The sequence below is a fragment of the Emiliania huxleyi genome, assembly GCF_000372725.1.
Source record: "Emiliania huxleyi CCMP1516 unplaced genomic scaffold EMIHUscaffold_24, whole genome shotgun sequence".
Lineage (NCBI taxonomy): Eukaryota > Haptophyta > Isochrysidales > Noelaerhabdaceae > Emiliania > Emiliania huxleyi.
This window is the reverse complement of record NW_005200250.1, coordinates 502,925-524,177: the sequence shown is the minus strand read 5'-3', so window position 1 is coordinate 524,177 and position 21,253 is coordinate 502,925. Positions and strand designations below refer to the sequence as shown.

Sequence of the window (21,253 nt, the reverse complement as noted above, 5' to 3'; positions counted from 1 at the left end):
GGCTCCGCCGCCGTCCTGGCGGTGCTCGCCTTCTGCTGCGTGTACATGCGCCGCAGCAGCGACCCGGAGGCGCCGACCAAGGCGATGCTCCCCTAGAGAGGGTAGAGGGTAGAGGGGAGAGGGGAGAGGGGAGAGAGAGCCTGCGGAGGGCCATGGCGAGGGGGGGGGGGGGGGGGGGCTTCTCCTTGTCGAGGGCCCGGCCCGGGAGGCCTCCCGAGAGCCCCTTGCGGGGTTTTCCCCCCAGGGCGTAGGGGGCCTAGGGGGAGGAGGGGAAGGGGCAAGGCCAAGGGCGGAAAGGGCGGCGCCGGAACGAGATCCTGTAACCTGTGTCGCATGCAGCGGCTGGCGAATTCTTCTTGTAAAGGGTGTGGACCGTGAGTTGACGGAATTCCGGGGACGCGACCCACTCACTTCGCCACAGACGGTCCCGCGCCTCGCCACTAAGCACTATGACGTATGAGTATGACGGGTTAGACGACCGCGGCTCGTGAGTCGCGTGACTCGTGTGTGCGTGCCGACTGTGCCGTCTAGCTCTAGGCGTCTTTGTCCGGAGTGAAAAGTCCAGCGCGCTCGTCGGTGGCGGCGTCCCCGGATTTCGCCAAGCTACGGCGAACCTCGACAGCGCCTTCGGTGGCATGCAGCTCTTTGCGCCTGAAGCCTGGAGAGCAGCTCCTCTGGCTCTGCAGTCTGCTGCTCACACGCTCTGCACAGATGGCACAGCCTACTGTGCGGCTGCCACAGCTGTCACAGCGATGGGCTCGCCCTCACTGGCCCTCAGCCACTTGTGCTGCGGCTTGTGTGAGCGACACTGCTCGGCGACTGCCGGCCTACTGTGGGACCATGGGTGTGAGGTAAAACCACGCTACCAGCGCTTGGTCACATCGGCCCTGAGGTCAGATCCTTCGAACTCTGTTGATGACAAGACTTGTCTACTGGCTGGAGCCGAGCAGGAGGGCCCGGCGCACAACCCCGTGCAACTCAGGGTCCACACCCCGTACCTTGGTTCTATTGCAGTATGCAGTTGCAGGGACGCGGTCACCGCTCACAGTCTCAGTGGACAGTGCACATTGGGAGAATGATTGATCGGAATGACATTGACGACGAGAATAGTTCTTCCGAGGGGACCTCGCCGACCCGCGGCGCGTGCGCGGCGACGACGCGAGCGAGTGGACGCAGGGGTGCGCGTGCGGCGCGGCGCCGGCGGTGGAAGGGGCGGTCGGCGGAGCCGGACCCCGGACAGGGGGGGGAGCGGCGGGAGCCGGGGGTCGGGCTCGGGGTGAGATGCTGATGCCGTGATGGCTGAGCTATTAGCTGAGATGCGCCGCGAGGGCGACTTGTGTTTCAGATCACATCGTAAGATGTAATGACAGCCGAAGATGCTCCGCCCGCGCGCCATCGCCCGCGCCCACCGCCGCTCAGAGTCCCAAACCATGATCATCCGCGCCGCCGCGCCCGAGTTCGGAAGCGAGTTGTCTGCCCGAGATGCGACGTCGTCGGGGAGGGCGTCGTCGCGGGCGCCAACGTGGTCATGCGAGCCCCTACGGCTGTCCAAGGGTACGTCTGGGTGGCCAGGGGTGGGGGTCGAGCCGTGAGTGCTCCGCCGGGGCGAGCTTCTAGGTCCATGGCACCGCTGCCGGACCCGTCCGAGAGCCTCTCCGGACACGTTCGCTCGATGGCCTAGTTGGCGGCCGATGTTCGACGACCAAAGCTCCGGACGCCGCGGCCAAAGGTCCGCCCACGGCCCCAGGACTCGCGGTGAGTGTGGGGTGTGCCTCACGAGGCGGAGAGGCCGCGTGAACTCCCGTAGAAGCTCGCGAAGTGCGGATTTGGAGCGCCGCGCCGGACCTCCGCCGGGGCCCGCCGGGGCCACGGGAGAGGTCAGAAATCGTTTGAGGGTTAGACTACTACAAAACCGGCACGGTTCCGTCCAGTTTGGTCCCTTGGCCGGCCCTGGGCCGCTCGGCACCGCGCGGGGGTGCCGTTAAGCGACCCTACGGATTTTCATTGGTCGATTTGGGCCAAATCCCAAAAAGACCACAATGTCGAATGTGAGTCACGCAGGGCGGGCGAATGTGGCCAGCAGCAGCACATTTTTACTTACCTACCAGCTTCGGAGCCGCCCTGCCTTCGTCCTGTTCCGCCGCCGCACCTTGCCGAGCCGCAGAGATTGGTTCAGGCCGCGTCTCCGCGTGAAGACGCCGCACTCGTCGCCGCGCGGCTTTGGGGAGACGCGCTTCGCCAGCAGCGAGGTGACGTAGCCGCACCGCCAGCTGCCCCGCGTGCCGCGCGGGAGGTGGACGTCCTTGAGAAAGAGCTCCATCGCGCTCACGTACGAGCGGACCGGCTCCTTGTGCCGCGCGCCGAGGTCGAACGAGTAGCCGCTGATGGCCGCGCCGGACGCGTCGATGTCGACGAACGAGATGTCCGACATGTGCGTGGGCCGCGGCGCCCAGCCGCGCCCGCACTTGCTGTTTGGCTTGAAGGTTGCGTCGAGGACGATGCCCGTGTCCATCCTGCCGACCGCGGTCAGGTTGGCGAAACGCACGCTCGAGACGGCGCCGCCGCGCGTGCGTCCCGTCTTTAGGTGCGCCATCCGTCCCGCCTGAGGCGTCGCGAATGGCTGTATGAGTCGTGGGCTGCGTGTGGCCGTGTGCTGAGGGGTGCGCCCTTTGCGGCGCACGTCGACAAAACGGATCCGCTCGACGAGCACGTCGTGGACGCCGCCGCTCAGCTCAGACCCAATGGCGATGCCTGTGGAGTTGACGGACCCCGGGGTGAGTGAAGCGCGGATGACGCCCCGCCGGTCCGCTCCGAGAGACGCGGGGCCCGCGCGGGGGCCCTTGCACGCGAGGTTGCGCAACGTGATATTCGCCGCCGGCCGGCCCAGCGCCGCGCCGAAGCAGTCCCAGCCGCTCTTGATCGAGACGCAGTCGTCCCCCCCCTCGTAGCTCGAGTCCTCGATGAGGACGTTGGTGGACGAGTCTGGGTCCCAGCCTATCTCAGCCTATCTCCGTGTAGGAGTGTAGAGTCGGGGAGAGCTTGCAGCGCGCGTGTTTCGTGGCGTCTCTCTCTCACCTCATCATCTCTCACATCTCCAGGCTGCGGCTGTAGGAGGTCGCGTGAGGGGCGAGTGAGCAAGTGCGCGTGGTGCGGTGCGGGGGGGGCATGCGCCATCTGTGTTGACTTGGTCGAGCGGCGAGACGACTCGGACGCCTCGGACGTGCACGCGGTCGCACGCCCAAAAGTGGCAGTTCCAGTAGGGCGAGTTGAGGAGCTGGACGTCCATGACGCGCACGCCTCTGCTGCGCACGAACCGCATCAGGTGCGGCCGCGTCCCGTTCCACCCCCGCTCCACCCCCGTCTCCCGCTTCCCCCACCAGTCCCAGCCGTGCATCTCGATCATGCTCGACGGGCCCTCCCCCGACACTCCCACGTCGTCCAGGTCCGCGCCGTGCAGCAGCGCCTTGGACTCGTTGCGCTGCACCAGCACGCGCTCCCCGCTGCCGTTGCGGAGCAGGATCGCCCCTCCTCTCGAGCGGCTCCAATTCGGAAGCGCCGGCTGCTGCGTCCACGGCCTGGCGGCGACGTCAAAGGGCATGCCGAGCAGCGTGGCACCCGCCGCGAGGTGCAGCGTCATGCGCGACGCGAGGCTGAGCGGGTAGACGCGGTACGTGCCCGGCGGCACGCGGATGAGGGTGTGCCCGGTGCTGTGCCTCGCCGCGGCGGCGATGGCGGCCTCAAAGCCAGCCGTGGCGTCGGAGTTGTTGTCGCCTCGGGCGCCAAAGTCTGTCACCTCGATCCGACGCATTTGTGTATCCGCTGTGTCGCCCAGGCCCCTGGAACTTCTTTTTTCTTTAAATTTGAGACGCCATTCACGCCGACGTACGTTCGCATAGGGATCGAGGGATCCTGAGAGGCAGAGAGAGAGGGAGAGGGAGCTGCAGCTGGGGGGGGGGGGGGAGAGAGAGAGAGAGAGAGAGAGAGAGAGAGAGAGAGAGAGAGAGAGAGAGAGAGAGAGAGAGAGAGAGGAGAGAGAGAGACGGAGAGAGAGCAGCGAGAGAGATATTTTTGAAGCGAGAGAGATATCGTTTGAGAAAAAGAGAAGCGGACAAAACACTCCTGGGACGCGCTACGCCGGTTCGCTACAAAGCGTGACCATCAGTTCGGGCGGCTCGCCGTAGTGGGATGGCAGCGCCGTCGTGGACGCGATCCGGAAACCGTGCTGCATGAGCTCTGCCAGGAGGGCGGGCACCTCGTCGCCGGCGCGGTCGTCGCCCGCGCTGACGCCCTGCGGCAGGCCCGTGCCGTGCAGGCGCGCGACCGTGGCGCCTCCGTCGCCGGTCCACACCATGGCGACGGCCGGCGGCGCGGCCGTCCCGCCCTTCTGCGCACGCAGCTTGGCGGAGCGCGAGGCGGGCGCCTCCCTGCCGCGGCCGGAGGAGCCGCGGCCGGAGGAGGCGGAGGAGGCGGAGGTGGCGTAGGCCTCGAGGAGGCGGAAGAGCCAGTAGGTGCTCACCTACCAACAACGGCGGCTGTGTGCCGGGAGCGGCGTGGCGAGGGTGGCGGCAGCTGCCGCACAAGTCGCCATGGTGACGATGAAAGTCACGACGCCCTCCCGGAGCTGCCTGTACTTGAAGCCGACGGCGCCGTCAGCCTCCGCCTCCGTGATCGAGGCGTAGGCGTCCACGCTGCCGTCGGCCCACTTCTCGCCCGTGACGAGCATCAGGAAGCCGAGGCTGCGGTCGAGCACGAAGGCGTGGCGCCGCAGCGGAGAGGCCAGCGCCGCGAGAAGCGGCGAGACGATGCAGAGCCCGATGACGTCAGTCAGCGCGCCAAAGGCCTCACCAAAGATGAAGGCGCCGGCGAACTCGAGCGTCGTCGGCTGTGTCAGCATGCTTCGAAGCCCGTCAAACGTCCAGCAGGCGCAGCAGAGAGGCGCGCGCAGCGGCGCTGGCAGCATGCCGACGCGGCCGCGCACCTCCTCGTGCACGCCCTCCGCGGCGCGGTTGGCCTCGCGGAGAACGCCCACCGCTCGGTTTGCCTCGTGCAGCGCGTTTGACCGGGCGACGCGGGCGACATCGCGCAGGCCGCCGCCGCCGCTGTTGTCGCAGGCCGCGGCACGCGAGGAAGACGGCACGTGCGCAGCGTAGGCGGCCGGGCCGCGAGCGATGAAGGACATCTCGTACCAGCGTGGGCGGTGAGGGGTCTCCATGTCCATGTGCCAGTCAGCGAAGCGCTCAGCACCCGCAGGCGAGAAGCCTGTAATGCACGCTTTGCAGCTTGACACCCAAACTATAGTCGAGCGCGTCGGAGAGGTGTAGCTCTTTGTGTTGCGATGCTTCCTGGCGAGAGAGTGCTAGGCTTTCCGGCCCACACTCGGCTCTTGAGGCATTTATCGGCATCTTAATATGCCGTAGGGACACACAGCAAGGAGTAGTGTCTACGCGCGCACACGCCCGAGTGCCAATTTGGCTACGGGTTAGGGTTGCGTTGTCCTAACGCCTCCGTCCGTCCTGGACGGGCGTTGGCGCGTGCATATCCCACCGCTAGCTAGCGACACTACTGCTAATGCTGGCCTCGTCCCCTCAAGTCGAGCAGCTTGGCCTTGCCATACGGTTCGACTGCTCAGACATTGGAGGAGATAAGGGGATGGTGGTGGGTAGAAGAATGCGGAACGAGCAGCCAAAAGCAGTCGCGCGAGTCAGAGTCGGGCACGAGACGTCGAGCATTGAAACCATCCGTAAAGGTTTCGTGCGACCGTCCCCAGTACAGGATTCCCCTGTACAGGGTGTGAACATCGTGCACTCGATGGTTTTCCCCGGCCCATGCCGGGTACTCTCCAGTCGAATCTGACGTTTGGCTACACTAGTAGAGCCGTGGGCTCATTTCACGTAGCTCTTTGTGTTGCGATGCTTCCTGGCGAGAGAGTGCTAGGCTTTCCGGCCCACACTCGGCTCTTGAGGCATTTATCGGCATCTTAATATGCCGTAGGGACACACAGCAAGGAGTAGTGTCTACGCGCGCACACGCCCGAGTGCCAATTTGGCTACGGGTTAGGGTTGCGTTGTCCTAACGCCTCCGTCCGTCCTGGACGGGCGTTGGCGCGTGCATATCCCTTCCGGTGCTTGCGTGACGCCCAGCGACTACCGCGCTCCGGCATCCTTGCATGTCCCTACTGGGTGGGTGGGTCGTGGCCCGCGCGCCATCGCGCGGGATTATTGCGCCTCTCGCTCCCTCGAGCGGGCGCCCCCCCTTTTCCCATTACGGGCCCGTCGCGCTCCGCGCACCAGGACAGGCCCATATTCCACGCCCCTCGGCGTTACGCCATCTCATGGCCTTACTGGTAGTACCTAGCTCTCCCTCGAGCTACACTACCTCGTGCTCCGCACGACCTCGCGCTCCGCACGAGTCACCACACCACGCCCGCCTCTCCGGACGGCACATGCCCTTGCGGGTGTGGAGTGCATATACCGTGCACTGTCCGCCCTTCCCGCGTCGTGCCGCCAGTGGCCCGTGTCGCGGTATGAAGGGAGATGGACCAGAGGTGGGCGCTCCGGCCGTCCCTCCTGGCCAGCGCCACCATAGCGCTGGCACCCAGCCGTCGGCCCCCGAGGGCGTCGGGCGACGACTAGCCTCTCCGGGCTCGCTGTCTGTCGCCCACCCTTCCGCGCCGAAGCCCGTACTCGTGTGACGAGACCGTGCGACGCCGGCTCCATGCCAGCGCCGCAATGGAGTTGGGCGCTCCGGCCGTCCCTCCAGGCCAGCCTCACCGCTGGGCCCCGGCCGTCGGCCCCTCGTGCGGGCGTCGGGCTACAGCTAACCTCCCCGGGCTCGCTGTCTGTCGCCCACCCTTCCGCGCCGAAGCACGTACTCGTGTAACGAGACCTTGCGACGCCGGCTTCAAGCCCACAGCGCCGCACTGGGAGTTAGGCGCTCCGCGCCATCCCTCCCGCCAGCGATCCGTTACGCTGGCCACCGCCTGCTTTCCGAAAGAGGCAGCGTTGCTGCTTTCCGAAAGAGGCAGCGGTGCTGGCTTTCCGAAAGAGGCAGCGGTGCTGCTTTCCGAAAGAGGCCCCATCGAGGTAGGCGCCATGCCATACCTCCGGTCCTAGTGTGACGCCATCTGGCTTTCCGAAAGAGGCAGCGGTGCTGCTTTCCGAAAGAGAGAGTAGGTGGCGCTGGCGCTGCCCTCGCGCCCCACGCCTCGCCTGAGCCTCGCCGGCGTGATGATCGACATCAGCTCACGCAGATCCCATCGAGTCCATGTCCGACATCTCGCCCGAGATCGCCCGAGATCGCCCGAGATCGCGATCTCGCCTCGAGATGAGGGGAGAGTAGGTGGCGCTGGCGCTGCCCTCGCGCCCCACGCCTCGCCTGAGCCTGAAGGGAGAGTAGGCGGCGGCGGCGCTGCCAGTGCGCCCCACGCCTCGCCAGAGCCTGGACGGCGTGATAATCGACATCAGCTCACGCAGATCCCATCGAGTCCATGTCCGACATCTCGCCCGAGATCGCCCGAGATCGCCCGAGATCGCGATCTCGCCTCGAGATGAAGGAGAGTAGGCGGCGGTGGCGCTGCCCTCGCGCCCCACGCCTCGCCTGAGCCTCGCCGGCGTGATGATCGACCTCAGCTCACGCAGATCCCATCGAGTCCATGTCCGACATCTCGCCCGAGATCGCCCGAGATCTCGTCCGCCTCCACCTCATCAGCACTCTGTATGAGGTCTGCTAGTCGTTCAAGCGCTGGGATGCGCACCGCTCGTGTGAGCGCCCGTATCCACGGTTGTGCGAGCGTGTGGAGCTCGGCTACCCATCGTTTTGCCTTAGTCTGTACCCGAGTCTTTTCTCCTCCTTCCCTCGGGAGGCAAAATTCCTTGACGAAGGCCTGGATAGCCCACATCTCCCGCAAAAGAAATCCAGCCATCTTTCGGCGAACATGGCGCCACAGCGCGTGGATAGGTTTCTCCCTCCGCCCTCCAGCGGGTTCATTTCTCTTTTCCCACGTGCCTCTCGCACATTCTTCAGTACCTTCATGGCGCGCACCGCAACCATACTTCTCTCGGTGCGCCCCGCACCCTTGCGCACTGTGCTCAACAGTCGCATCCCTCACTCGCTCATACTGGCGCATAAAGCAGCCCATGTCCTCCTCAGGGCCGCACATGCGCACCTCATTCCACTCAACAGCGTCCTCTACCACCCGAGGTGGCCTTGCGAGTCGCTCCCTCAGCATCCCCAGTGCTGTCTCTACCCCAACCCTCTCTCTCGCCCCCAGGTGGATGCAGGCGTACGCAGTCGCCCTGCAGCTCTCTCCTCGGTCCGGGGCGGGCTCTCCTCTCTCACTAGCAGGCACCCCCCACCTGTACGGGCGCCCCCCTCCCTACGTGCGCGCCCTCTTGGCGGCATTCGCGCGTGGCACCTTGAAGGGCTTCCCGGCCGCCGCACCGGAGATGCGCGCCTTCTCGATGGCCTCGATGGCCGCCGCCGCCTCGGCGGCGGCGATCGCCTCTGTCGCCTCCTCGTCGTCCTCGACCGCGGCGTGGCCGCCGCTCGACGACGCGGCCGCCCCCAGGTCGACGGTCTCGACCGCCGCCGCCTCCTCGTCACCGCCGAAGGAGACGCGGCGCCGGGCCGGGGTTGCCTGGCCCCGCCCGGCAGCAAACATAGCGAGGAGCTCGCCCTGCTTCTCCAGGATGGGCTGCATGGACGAGATCATCTTGCCCGCGATCTTGTCGGCCATCTTGTCGGCCATCGCGTCCTCGTTGATGAGCAGGGGCGTCGGGGCGGTAGGTGCCGAAGAAGCGTGTCCATTAATGCTCGGGTCGGGCTGAATCTGGACCGAGGACTGGTTGGCGATCATCGTCTCGGTGAGCTTGGTGATACTCTCGAGCACCGTGTCGAGCTTCTTCTCTGTGTCCGTGGTAGGCTGGGCGGGGTTGGCCGTAGTGGTGGTCGTGATGCGGGTAGGGCAGTGTGGTGCGATGTGGCCCATCTGGCCGCAGGTCCAGCACTCAACCGGCCCGCGGCCTCCGCGGCCTCCGCGGCCTCCGCCGCCTTTGCCGCGCCCGCGGCTGCCGCGTCCGTAGTGGTAGCCGCCCTCGTACTGCTCCTCGTAGTTCTGGTTCTGGTTCTGCTGCGGCTGCATGCCGAGCCGCATCAATGCGGCATAACCGTTTCCCACGGCCTCGTTGATGGTGCGCTCGGCGGCTGCGCGCAGCGGGTCCTGTGTGGTTGCGGTGGGCTGCGACATCCTGTTAGCACTCGAGGCAAGCTCGGGCGATCCAGACGTCGGGTAGCGCAGACTATAGTCGAGCGCGTCGGAGAGGTGTTTCGACACCGAGTGTTTGAACGTTTCTTCGCAGAAGAAACGTCGAGAGAAAAATTCTCTCGCCGGTGTTCACAGAGCTCTGTGAACACCGGCTACTCGGCCTTAGCCGCCGGTACGTCAACAGTGCGATAGCCAAGTATCGCACTGTTGGGTCCCGATGGTGTCCCATCACAAATTCGTGCTGTCGACAGATCATGTCCCTTGGTCGACTGCACCCGCCTTTGGACGGTTCTCCGACATGCTTAGATGAGTCTTTTTGTCTTTTTTTTTGGCTCGCCTGGAAGTGTTGAGCACCGGTGACTGTGGGAATGGGGAAGCAGAGTTCAGATCAGTCGAGGGAGTGTGATCTCCCTCATCCTCAACGGGCGTCCAATCGCAATCGGATTTACTACGGCGGTGGTCCAATGGTAATCCGCATATTGGACGTCCCCGTCCATTGTTCTCGCCGTTCTTCGGCGGGGCCGCGTCAGGGCGGGGGCGCAGGCGCGCGCCCCGCCCGGCGCGCAGGCGCCAGTGCGGCGCGGAGGTTCTGAGCTTGGGCTGACCTTCGTGGGGCCGAGGCGGTGCCTCTTGGCCCGCAGTCGGTGCCCTTTGCCGGTCGCACAAAGGCCAGCGCGGCCTCTGTGCGGCTCTCTCTGGCGACAGTCTGGCTGGCGACTGCCGTTTGTTGGTACAGCTCGCAGTGCCCCGGCCGTGCATAGCGAGCTCTACGAAAGTAACTTGCGAACACGGTGCTAGTCAATCCCTTACGAAAGGAACCCAGCAACGGAGCTATGGCACAGCAAGTTGTGATGTGCTTGGCTGCATTGCGCCTCGCATTAAGGGCTAGGAGGCTGGCTGTACCGGAGAGGAGATGCCGTGAGCAACATACGGCACGTGCCTCTGGGGGCCGGATGAGCACAGTGCTCAATGCCCTCTACGACCGTCGCGGATGCGACAGTTTCTGCTTCCCTGCGCTGTGCCCCGCGGCCTTCGGTGGGTTCACCTATGTCCGGCCGCTTTCACTTGGGGTGTCAAGCCGCAGTTTGGGGTTGCGTCGTGTGCCAAGCATGGCCATCACAGTCAGGCATGCTGATACTCTCGCAGTCTGCCCGTGTGTGTGCTTAGCCCCGCTCAGGCTTCTAACATGCTTGGTTGTCCCAACTTTGTTGCCACATCCCGCAGTTACTGCAGCTTGACACCCAAGTGTTGAGCACCGGTGACTGTGGGAATGGGGAAGCAGAGTTCAGATCAGTCGAGGGAGTGTGATCTCCCTCATCCTCAACGGGCGTCCAATCGCAATCGGATTTACTACGGCGGTGGTCCAATGGTAATCCGCATATTGGACGTCCCCGTCCATTGTTCTCGCCGTTCTTCGGCGGGGCCGCGTCAGGGCGGGGGCGCAGGCGCGCGCCCCGCCCGGCGCGCAGGCGCCAGTGCGGCGCGGAGGTTCTCCCACCCTCCATCCCCATCGCGCTCTATAAACTCTCACAAGCCTGTCTAGAGGTAGTGGGGGTTGCGTCGTGTGCCAAGCATGGCCATCACAGTCAGGCATGCTGATACTCTCGCAGTCTGCCCGTGTGTGTGCTTAGCCCCGCTCAGGCTTCTAACATGCTTGGTTGTCCCAACTTTGTTGCCACATCCCGCAGTTACGTCACCCTAAAGATTACGTTTCTTTTCTCTACGATTGAGAGCGCCTCGCTCCAATCCTAGAAGTCGAAGGATTGTGAGCAGCAGTCCTCGCAATCCTACATCTCTGTGCGATTTCTAGGATTCGGAACCTCGGCACGCCGCCACCACAATTGTTGTTAGTGCCGTTGCGCGCCCGTCTTTTGCATCTGTGGGCGCTCACTCTTACGTCGTCTGCGGGCTGAGTTCTTTTAATTCCTTCGGAGCACACCTCTCCGCGTACCTCTGCCGCAGTCGAGATGCTGCCCGCTTTCGCCTGCCTCGCCATCGCAACTCGCGCGGCACGGCCGCTTACGATCTCGCCGCAAGCGCGTGCGCCGGCCGCGGCGTGCAGCGCGACCTTCACCTTGACCGATCCAGCATTCGCACTGCGGCGCTACCTCCAACTTCGCGCCGTGCTGGCTGGCGCTCCGATGGCCGACAGCACGGTCGAGTCGCTCGTCTGCCGCATCGAGGAGGCGACTGGGCCCACGCCGTTTGATGAGCGCAAGATCTGGGGTGACTGGCAGCTCTGCTGGCAAAAGAACAGCCGCGAGGCGGCGGCGTCGCAAAAGGCGCTGGCGCCGCTGCCGCAGTACTCAAACTTCATGCTCGACGAGTCCGGAGTTAAGGTCTTCCGCAACATTGTCGCGCTCACCAAGCGACTGCGCGTGGTGGCGGACGTCGAGTACACTGCCCCAGAGGCAGACTGCGGGACGCCGGGACGGCTGGGAAGCGTCATCCGGCGCGCGACGCTCGAGCTCCGCGTCGGTCAGCGCTGGGGCTGGCGGCCGATAGGCCTCCCGCTGCCGCTCCGCGGAGAGGGCTGGCTCGAGGTGGTCTACCTCTCTGACGGCATGCGCATCACGCGAGGGAACCGCGGCGGCGTCTTTGTACACCTGCGGCCCGAGCTGCTCACGGAGCGAGCGGCGTGGCCGGCGGTCGGAGGCGGCAGCGGGACACACAGGATGGCGGGCCGGAGGTGAGAGAGCGCGAGTGTTCTGCGTGCGGCTTGTGGCATGTGGGGCTCGATCGAATTTGAGCTGTATTTTGAGCAAAACCTATAGAAAAAGAAAGAAACCGAAGAGACGGAAGAGACCGCAAGGCGTTGCCGTTGGCGCAAAAGACGTGGGTTGGAATTCTTCTTCTGTGGTGCACCAATCTGTAGCGCGAATCCGCCAGGTCCCAGGATTCTCGCCACACGCGACACGCCAGCTCCCTAGTGCTGAGCCTGAGGGTTGGTGCTGGGCTTCGTGCGTCGCTCGCCCTGCCAGGCCGTAGGCCTCTGTACCACATCATCTACTTCATACCATGAGGCGTCGAAGCTAATAAAATCCAGCGCAAATTACTAACTCACGCACGCTCTCGAGCTGACTCAGGAGTAATTCATCGGTACCGGTAAGGGTATGCTCGAGCATAAGCGGTGTTTACAGTGCCGTCTCGCCCATAGCTGGCTGGTCACACTACTAGGTCACGCATGGCATCGGAAGGTTTGGTTTATCTCTGGGCCGCCCCAAAAGGCATCTCTAGCAGCGCGTTACGCATGCGCCCCCCCCCCTTCTCCCGGGGCTGGGCGCAAGCGCCTCACGTCTCGCCAGAGCGAAGCAAATTGCAATCCGAGGACATAATTGTGTAAATTGCAATAAGCTCTTGGACTTGGTGTGTGACACACACACACACACACACACACACGCATCGGTTGCCTCCCACACACACACTACCTCCCTACACCCGTCTTTGTAGCCTGGCGTGCGTGCCCCGATTGTGCCGCGTCCTGTGCCCGCGAGTTCATTCCAACTTGGAGCACTTGCAGTCATTAACCGCAGGGACGTCGCACTTCGCAGGGACGCAGCGCAGCAACTGCACGTCGTAACCCTCGCGGGCCATGAGGCTGCTACTGTTCGTGACGACGCACATGAGCGCCTCGCACTTGAGCTACATGAGTAAGTGCTGGCCCGTGGCCACCAACAATTCGAAGCTGCTGCGAGAGGCAGACGTGCTGCTTTACATCACGGGCAACAGTCGCCCGACGCCGGCGCTGCTAGAAACAGCCTTCCCACATGCCAATGGGCTCCGCAAGGTGCGAGTGGCGCAGCACGCCAACCCGGGCAAGCAGGCGGGCGCGATGCTCGCCGTGGCCGAGGCTGTAAGGAAGGGCTGGTTCACGGGTTATGATTGGGTGATCCGCCTCAACCCAGATGTGATCGTGCGCGACGAAGTTCCGCTGCTGAAGGCATTGCGAGCGGCCGACAGCGCTGAATGGCACGCAGACGCCATCCTTGTTGACTGTAGACAGGAATGCAACTTCAGTCGTCGTCCGTTCGGACGCCCCCTCACCGACTTTTTCGCTATGCGGCCAAGGGCTGGCGCCGCCTTCCCCACAGAGTACGAGCGCTGCCTCAAGCTGAACGCCACTCTGAACGCCAGTCGGGAGAGTTTGATGTCTGGAAAATCTGCGAGCTACTTCTACTGCAATGCCGAGAGGTCTGCCCGTCGGGCTTTTGCAGATGTCCTGAACGCCAGCCGCTACCTATTGCTGGAGGAGTCGGGGCCGGCTCATTTGGGGAGTTGCAAAGTCGTTGGCAGGCCTGTGATCCACCACCACGAGTATTTAAAGCACTGCGATGGTGCCCAAGCGCGCACTTGGGGCCCACCGCCAAGTTATCTGAGCGATTCTTGTATCTTGTATGCACAGTCAAACTGACAACTCATCACTCAAGCGCGTAAAATAAATAAAGAAAAATCGACACCTCTCTACTGTGAGATGGGTAGAAAGGAACAGGTCCCCGCCCACTTGCGATCTTTGTGCAGGGTTCTTTGTGGGTGTGGACTCAAGCGCGTCTCTTGCGACGAGATGGATAATTGGGCCAAAAACAAAATTCAAAGAAAAAACAACCCGCTCACCAAAAGGTGGGTCAAAAAAGGAGTGGTCCCCACCCACCCAGTCTTTCTTCTCCTCCAGACAGCGTCCGGTGGCATGAACGATTCGAAGAGCGTGTCGGGTGTTGCGAAACATATGCTGCTGCAAATCGACCTCCATGAAACTGTCTTACTGGTGTCGCCGCTCCACGACCACATCAGCCCGTGGTCTTCGTCGCATAGTGCTCGCAATAGTGTTCGTAGGCGGTCTTTGCCAAGACTGCGAGTGCGACGAGCAGCGACTGCAATCTGAGCGGCTCCCGCATGAGCTGCCGCCACCACGGGACCGCTGGTTGGCTGCGCTTCTTCCGCTTCTTGAGCAGCTCGGACGGGTCTGTGAATTCAGCCTCGGCGGCGGCCGAGGCAGCGGCGACGGCGGCGTCCCGTCTGGCTTGGGCCAGCGGCCTAGCATACCCAAACTCCCCATACCGTTCCGCGACCTGGCCGGAGGCGTCCCGACGAATCGCGTCGAACAATACGCGTGCACCACCCTCCTCCTTACACGCGGCCAGCGTGTTCAGCGCATCCATCGCAAGCATTAGCACGCGCCCGGCGGACGGGTCCTTGGCCCTCCTGCGTCGCTCCTCCGCCTCGCGGCAGAGCTCGGCCAGAGCATCCAGCGGAGGGTCCCAGCCCTCCTTCTCCTCCATGAAGGCGGCGATGGCGTCGTGCCGCTCTCGCTGCTCGGGGCATGTCGCCCGGTCCTGCACTGCGACGAATCGAGCCAGGTGTGTGGTCTCGGATTCGGTCAGCTCGGGTGCCACCTCACGCAGCCAACGCAGAAACGTCATGTACGCTCGCTGCCGCTCGAGCAGGTGCTCCGCCGCCCGCGGGTGGCTCTCGGCGAGCCTCGGCGCCGACTCCACGGTGAGGGCAAGCTGGTCGTCGTCGGAATCCTCGGGGAGGCGATCCCACCGGCCGTAGTCGAGGGGCATCGTGAGGCTGCCAGACTTGCGTACGTTCTGCATTACTAAGCGCGAAAATAGAATTTTACAAGAAGGAGAAAAGGGCAGAGCCGAACACCTCTCCCGTATCAGCGAGGGTGTTCAGCAGCACGTCGCCGTAGGCCCGATTCATCGATCTGAAAACAAGAGCTAACGTTTTCTTGGTTTCAGAATGTCGGCTGCTGCCTCACGCAACGCTCGAACCCTTCTGGTCCGCGTCCTCCTCTGCCTCGCCGTCGCGACCGCTCCCGTCCTGTTTCTGCTCGCGTTGCGTAAGCCGCTGCTCTCGCTCCTGGCCACGGCGGCGGTCGCGGCCGCCGGCCATTTGCTCGGGCTCGGCGAGGACGTGCGGAGGCAGACCCGTTGGCTCAGGCGCACCTCCTCGCGTGGGCCCGTCTTCGCCGCGCTGCGTGCTGCACGCCGGCTGCAGGTGTAGCATCTAGCGCCTCCTCCCGGTCATCGCTGCCGTCAGGCTCCTCAACCCTCACTCTCTCGCTGCGCAGGTCCGAGGGTGCCGCACGCTACTCGGTGCCGCGGCGTGCGACGCGCAGCCCCGGCCGCCGTCGGCCATCGGCGCGGCGCGACGCGGCGTCGATCTGGCGACAATCCGCTGGGTTCCCAACCTCGCTGGCGACGACATGACGCGGGAGGCGTACGAGCTGCAAATCTCCACAGCGGGCGCGGGCGGCGAGAGCGGCGAGGGCGGCGAGGGCGGCGAGGGCGGCGAGGGCGGCGAGGGCTGGGTGCAGGCGTGCGCGGGCGTCGCCGAGACGGAGTGGTCCGTGCGTGGTCTCGCGGCGGGCACAGCCTACCGCGCTCGGGTCCGCGCGGCCAACACGCGAGGCGCTTCCGGCTGGAGAAGCTGCGTCTTTTGCACCAAGCTTTGGCCGGTGGAGGGCGGAGGACACGGGCCTCTTGAGCCGCACCGCTGCGTCGCCGAGGGCGCGTCGTACCGGTGGGCGCAGAGCGAGGCGGGCGCCGAGGTGACTGCGTGGCTGCCGCTCCCGCCCGGCACGCGCGCGCGCGAGGTTGGGGTGGCCATTCGAGGCGGCGGCGGCGGCGGGAGCAGTGGCGGAGGCGACGGCGACACCTGGCTCGAGGTGACGCTTGGCGGGGAGTCGCTGCTAAAAGGGGCGCTCGGCGGCGCGGTGGCGAGGGACGAGCTCGAGTGGACCCTCGAGGACGCCCCTCGGGCGGGCGGTGCCGGTGAGCCAAGCCGCACATTGGTGGTCGCCCTGCTCAAGGCGGCGCCGCCGCACGCCGCGGAGCCGCCAATCTGGGCCTCGCTGCTGCGCTCCCACCCCGAGATCGACGTGGCGCCACTCCGCAGAGCCGCGGCCGAGGCGCGGGCGGGCGAGCTGAACGACCCCGAGGTGGTCGCGCAGCTCAAAAGCAAGCTGGCGCAGCTCGCCGGTGGGGCCTAGGGTGGGGCGGTGCAGCCATGAACGCGGTCAGCAGCAGCGCACTGAAAGGTGTGTTTTTGCAGGATGGCTTGCAAATTCGCACCCCCGACAGTGAGGATCGACACTGGACTGCGGGTTTTGTGCGGTGTTCGCAGTTATTTGCAGTTCGCTGTACAGTAGCGAAATGTCGCACACTTGTTCGCAGCGCGGGCTCGCAGTCGCACGTGTTTGCGATGTGACATAGAGCCGTATGTGTAGGCGTAACGAGAAACCTTACCCCTGCCGCGTAACTTTTTTACGCAGACACACGAGACTCGAGATACTACGACCCCACGCGAGGAGGCGGCCAATTCCAGAAGGGAGCGAGGAGCCCCGACCGCGACGAGGTGGCATGAAGGTTGCAGCGAGAATCGGCGAGAGAAAGACTGCGAAGAGAGATAGGAAGGTGCGGACGCCCAAGGGTGGGCGACGGCTAGCGCATCACACCCCTCTCCTTAAAATCCCTGTGTGGTGCCGTCCTCCCACAGACCTGTTGCACGCCAGCCGTGAACCACTCCCGGACAGGTCAAAAACGCTGTTGCGCGGACGCAGCTTGAGCGCGCGCCCTACGGCCTTCATGTCACACCCGAGCGTCTCAGCGCCATCCCTGGGCCCTGTGGCAGCGGGCCGGAGCGGTTGAAGGCGACTTGACGCTCCGCGCCTCACGCGCTGCGGCTGCGACGCCGCAGCGCCGCAGCGCCATCGCCGCGCCAGGCTTCCGCCGCTCTGGGGGCGCGGCGACACAAATAGCAGCGGTTAGGTGGTGTTGTCCACCAGTATGAACACACCCATGCGCGGCGTGGTCGGTTCTTCGCCACACAGCGCTGGAAAAGTCAGCTGAGAAGGGGCAAAACGGGACAAAACGGAGTTTAGCCCATCCCTCATGCTCACCAGCGCCGGCCGCACGCTTGCAGGCCACTTCTGAGCGGCTGAGGCAAGTCCTCGTGGGGGACAAGGACGGATCCACGCCGCTTTGCCGGCTCGCGCCGCGCTGCTCGCCTCTCCGAGAGGTGCCTCTCGCCCGCCTGCCTGCCACTGCAGCGAGAGGGAGTTTAGCCCATCCCTCACGCTCACCAGCGCCGGTCGCACGCTTGCAGGCCACTTCTGAGCGGCTGAGGCAAGTCCTCGTGGGGGACAAGGACGGATCCACGCCGCTTTGCCGGCTCGCGCCGCGCTGCTCGCCTCTCCGAGCGGCGATAGTCGACCTCCGCGCCTTCGCAGTGCGTGCAGCGGCTTGGCGCCAGGCGCGGTGCAGAGGGCCGTGGGGGGCCAAACTGGCTCCTGCTGCTCATATTTTTGACGTGTGTGTAGTCTATACAGTCTGTACACTGGCGCCAGTGCCGTCAGTGCCCACGCGAGAGGCGCTAATGCCTGTTTTTGCGCCTTGTCCGGACTGGCTGGGCGGTGGTTCACGGTTGGCGTGCAACAGGTCCACATCCCTCCCTTGGATTGTCCGTTTTCTTTCTTTTTCAATGTATGTGGCTCTTACGTACATTCCCGGAGGAGGACTGCTGACAGGGTTTGCGATGAGGAGTGACCCGAAGGGTTTCTCGGGGTTTTTCGGGAGGAGGACAGGGTCCGTGGGTCCCCACCTGCACGAGCAGGATTATGGAAGGACGATCAGGGGCACAGGTGGGGCTCTCCTGCTCCTGACCTTAAGTATGTCCATAAATAAATAAAACGGAAACACCAAACGAGGGGTGGGAGAAGGACAGGGTCCGTGGGTCCCCACCTGCGCGAGCAGGATATTGTAAGGACGATCAGGGACACCGGGGAACAACGGGAGCGGGGAGCGCATCGCGACACGGAGGGGGGCGGGGCGGGGGGCGGGGTTCACACAAAAGAAAGAACGAAAACAGACAATCCAAACGAGGGAGGGATAGGGGAGGAGGACAGGGTCCACACCTGCACGAGCAGGATTTTGGAAGGACGATCAGGGGGACAGGTGGGCTCTCCTGCTCCTGACAAGGGATTCACCCACACGACAGTCGGGCGCGGAAATTCTTTGCCCAGTGTGTGAGGGAAAAGAAAGAAAGAAAACATACAACCCAAGGGAGGGATGGGAGAACGGCACGCCGCCACCACACAGGGATTTTAAGGAGAGGAGTGTGATGCGCTAGCCGTCGCCCACCCTGGGGAGTCTGCCTCTTCGTATCTCTTTTCGCAGTCTCTCGCCGCTTCTCGCTGCAACCTTCATGCCACCTCGCAAACAAACAACAAACTCTCTCCCACCTCGCGGCCGTCCCACTCTCGTCGTTCTCTCCCTTGTCGCTTCCTCCTCTGTCGCGTCGTGTGTGAGGGAGTTTGGTTGTAAAATTCCACGTGTGAAATTCGTAGAATTCTTTCTCTGGCGATTGGGCCTGGTGAGTCTCGCGCCCAATGACGACTTCGCCGCCCTGCTCCTTCTTCGCTCGGGGTGCCTGCCGCAACGGTGAAAATTGTCGCTTCTCGCACGTCTTTCCCGTCGGCACAGCTGCGAAACCGGTCGGCACAGCTGCGAAACCGGTCTGCTCCTTCTTTGCCCGCGGCGCCTGTCGGAATGGTGACGCTTGTCGCTTCTCGCACGTCCTCCCAGGCACGGCGCCGCCGACTGCTGCGGCAGCCGTGCCAGCGCCAGCACCGACTGCCGCACCAGTGGTTGTGAGCGCAGCCGACGACGGCGCCTTTGACGACGTCCGCAAGATGATTGAGGAGAACCGGCGCAAGAACGAGGCGAAGCGAGCGGCGCAGTCGGTTCGGAATGCCGAGATCACCGCAGCCTTTGAGGGTGTCTCGGTCAGCGGTCCGCCGGCGCCGCAGCCGCCGCCGCCGCCGCAGGCCGCCGCTCCGGCCGCTCCCGCGGAGGCGCCGCCGCCTGTCGTCGTCTCTCTGCCCGCGGGCGCGCCGGTCTTCTCGATCGACGTGGAGTGCGTGGCGTCCGGCGTGCAGCACCACGACCGCGCGGTCGGCTCGATCGCGCTCGTGGACGGCGACGCGGCGCCCAAGCTCCACCTGCTCGTGCGGCAAGAGGGGCCTGTCGCGTCGTACCTGACTCCGCTGACCGGCCTGACGGCGGAGAGGTGCGAGGCGGAGGGGGTGCCGCTGCAGGAGGCGCTGGCGACGCTGCGCGCCAACCTGCCGCCGGCGGCCATCCTCGTCGGCCAAAACATCAACAAGGACGTCGAATGGCTCGGGCTGGTCGAGGGAGAGGACTATGCCATGCAGGCGAGGAGGGAGGGGGAGAGCTGGAGCGGGCCGGCCCTCGGCTCCGCGCTTCCGCTCCCCTCCGCCCGTCTCCTCTCCCACCCGCCCACCAAAGCCGCCCCGCGCTGCCCGCAGGTCGACCTCGCCGCGCTGCTCAAGGTCTGGAACCCCCGGTTTGGAAAGCACACCTACTTTGGGCAGGACCACTACGCCGCGGCGTGGCTCGGCGCCGAGGCCGCGCGCGCCGACGGCGAGGCGCACGACGCGCTCACCGATGCCACCGTCTCGATGCGCCTCTTCCGCGCGTACACGGCGGCGCAGCACGACGCGGCCGCCGTCGCCGCCGCGGGCGCGCGCGCGCTCGCCACGCCGCCGAAGCCGAGCTTCGCCAAGCTCAACCCCGAGTACGAGGGCTGCTGCATGGGCAACAAGCAGACGTGCCGCTGCGGCGCGCCGTTCTTCTCATGAGGGCGGAGAGTCGGAGAGAGCATGGCATGATGCCGCGCGAATGTCGTGTGGACTGCATTTGGAGTAGCGGCCTTCACGTTTCAGTGTTCCTTTCAGTATTTCCCCTTTTTTTCCTGTCAGTAGTTTTTTAGCAATTTGTTTTGTTAGTTTTTTTTTTGCAAATTGGCGCTCGATGGCGCGACCCTGTTTGTTTGTGTTTGTACGTACGTACGTATACGCTCTGCAGTCGGTTTTGTTTTTATCGTATTGTTTTGTAAGGGGGGGTGGGGACCTGGGGTGGGGACCTGGTCAAGTCGTTAAACTGACCTAGAATATCACATTTCACACTCACCTCGTAGTCATCAGCCAACGGCGCCTTGAATCTAGATATCCCCAAAACCAGAGCAGATTTTCGACCCCCCTGTGTTTTCAGCCCGTCGACACCGACTGTGCTCGACTGTTGGTGAGACGTGCCGCCGCTCTCCAACAGCTCGTCGCCTCGCCTGAGACACCTGCAGTGCCACAACACGGCCCAGCACGCCCGCAATCGCGGCCGACGTCCGCTCCCGTTCCACGCCGCCCCACAGGTCGTGCATATGGGCGCCTATGATCAGCCTGTCCCTCCTGGCGTCGTGGTCGAGCCGCCGCCAAGGAAGCCGCCGTGCTGCCCCATCCAGATGGCGATCTTCACCATCAACCTGCTCATCGGCCTCGCGTGGTCCTCGACCATGCCTCTCTGGGCGGCCGACGGCCCGCTCGACGACTGGAAGCTCTTTGTGAAGATCTGCACGGTGGCCGCGCCCCCGCGCCCGCTCGCGTCCCGCCCCGCGCCGTCGCTGCCTCCTCCACCCTTCCTCGCCGCAAGCGCGACACCCCGGCCCCCTTGCTCCCCCCCCCCCCCTCCCCGCCGCCGCGCCTGGTGTACGAGCCTCCGCCCCACCGAGCCGCCCTCCTCCCCGCCGCCTCCCAGATGTGGTGCCTCAGCTACATCATGGTGCACGTGGGCTACGAGTTCGACATCGACAAGACGCGCCTCGGATCGTACGCCAAGGACTACTTCGTCGCGATGACGGCGGCCTCCTTCCCGTGGGCCTTTGTGGCGCTCTGGTTCATCTTCGCGCTCCCCACGCCGCTGGACTGGGTGGACGCGCTGCTGGCGGCGCGCTTCGCGGCGCCGACGTCGGCGGGCATCCTCTTCTCGATGCTCGAGGCCGCGGGCATGAAGGAGACGTGGCTCTTCAAGAAGGAGCCCCGCCCACCTCGGCCCAGACCGAGAAGCCCCGCACCAAGCCCCACACCCCTCTCCACACCCCTCCCCCTCGCCTCCCCCTCGCCTCCGCTCCCCCGCC

At 64.7% G+C, this 21,253-nt stretch overlaps 5 protein-coding genes across 5 annotated transcripts in view; 3 read left to right on the top strand and 2 right to left on the bottom strand.

The window, feature by feature from the left end:
- Nucleotides 1-260, top strand: part of EMIHUDRAFT_450290 (hypothetical protein) — a gene marked incomplete at both ends in the record, with an annotated part of 2,428 nt that extends 2,168 nt beyond the window's left edge. Inside the window, one exon of the mRNA XM_005778849.1 lies at nt 252-260. Coding sequence (XP_005778906.1) covers nt 252-260 — 9 coding nt within the window. The remainder of the gene's footprint in view (nt 1-251) is intronic.
- A 1,841-nt stretch (nt 261-2,101) lies between these two features.
- EMIHUDRAFT_463346 (hypothetical protein) lies at nt 2,102-5,218 on the bottom strand (the record flags this gene model as incomplete). The annotated part of the gene is made up of 5 exons (XM_005778848.1): nt 2,102-2,602; nt 2,681-3,004; nt 3,185-3,793; nt 4,157-4,516; nt 4,607-5,218. 5 exons carry the CDS (start codon nt 5,216-5,218, stop codon nt 2,102-2,104), a joined length of 2,406 nt encoding a protein of 801 aa, XP_005778905.1.
- Nucleotides 5,219-8,374: 3,156 nt separating this feature from the next.
- Nucleotides 8,375-9,244, bottom strand: EMIHUDRAFT_100527 (hypothetical protein; the record flags this gene model as incomplete). The annotated part of the gene is made up of 1 exon (XM_005778847.1): nt 8,375-9,244. The coding sequence occupies one exon, from the start codon at nt 9,242-9,244 to the stop codon at nt 8,375-8,377; it is 870 nt and encodes a 289-aa protein (XP_005778904.1).
- A 1,985-nt stretch (nt 9,245-11,229) lies between these two features.
- EMIHUDRAFT_100526 (hypothetical protein) lies at nt 11,230-11,955 on the top strand (the record flags this gene model as incomplete). Its single annotated transcript, XM_005778846.1, has 1 exon — nt 11,230-11,955. The coding sequence occupies one exon, from the start codon at nt 11,230-11,232 to the stop codon at nt 11,953-11,955; it is 726 nt and encodes a 241-aa protein (XP_005778903.1).
- An 8,549-nt stretch (nt 11,956-20,504) lies between these two features.
- Nucleotides 20,505-21,253, top strand: part of EMIHUDRAFT_421357 (hypothetical protein) — a 2,002-nt gene continuing 1,253 nt past the window's right edge. The window contains exons 1-2 of the mRNA XM_005778845.1: nt 20,505-20,695; nt 20,875-21,150. Of these exons, the coding sequence (XP_005778902.1) occupies nt 20,582-20,695; nt 20,875-21,150 (390 nt within the window). The 5' untranslated portion in view covers nt 20,505-20,581. The remainder of the gene's footprint in view (nt 20,696-20,874; nt 21,151-21,253) is intronic.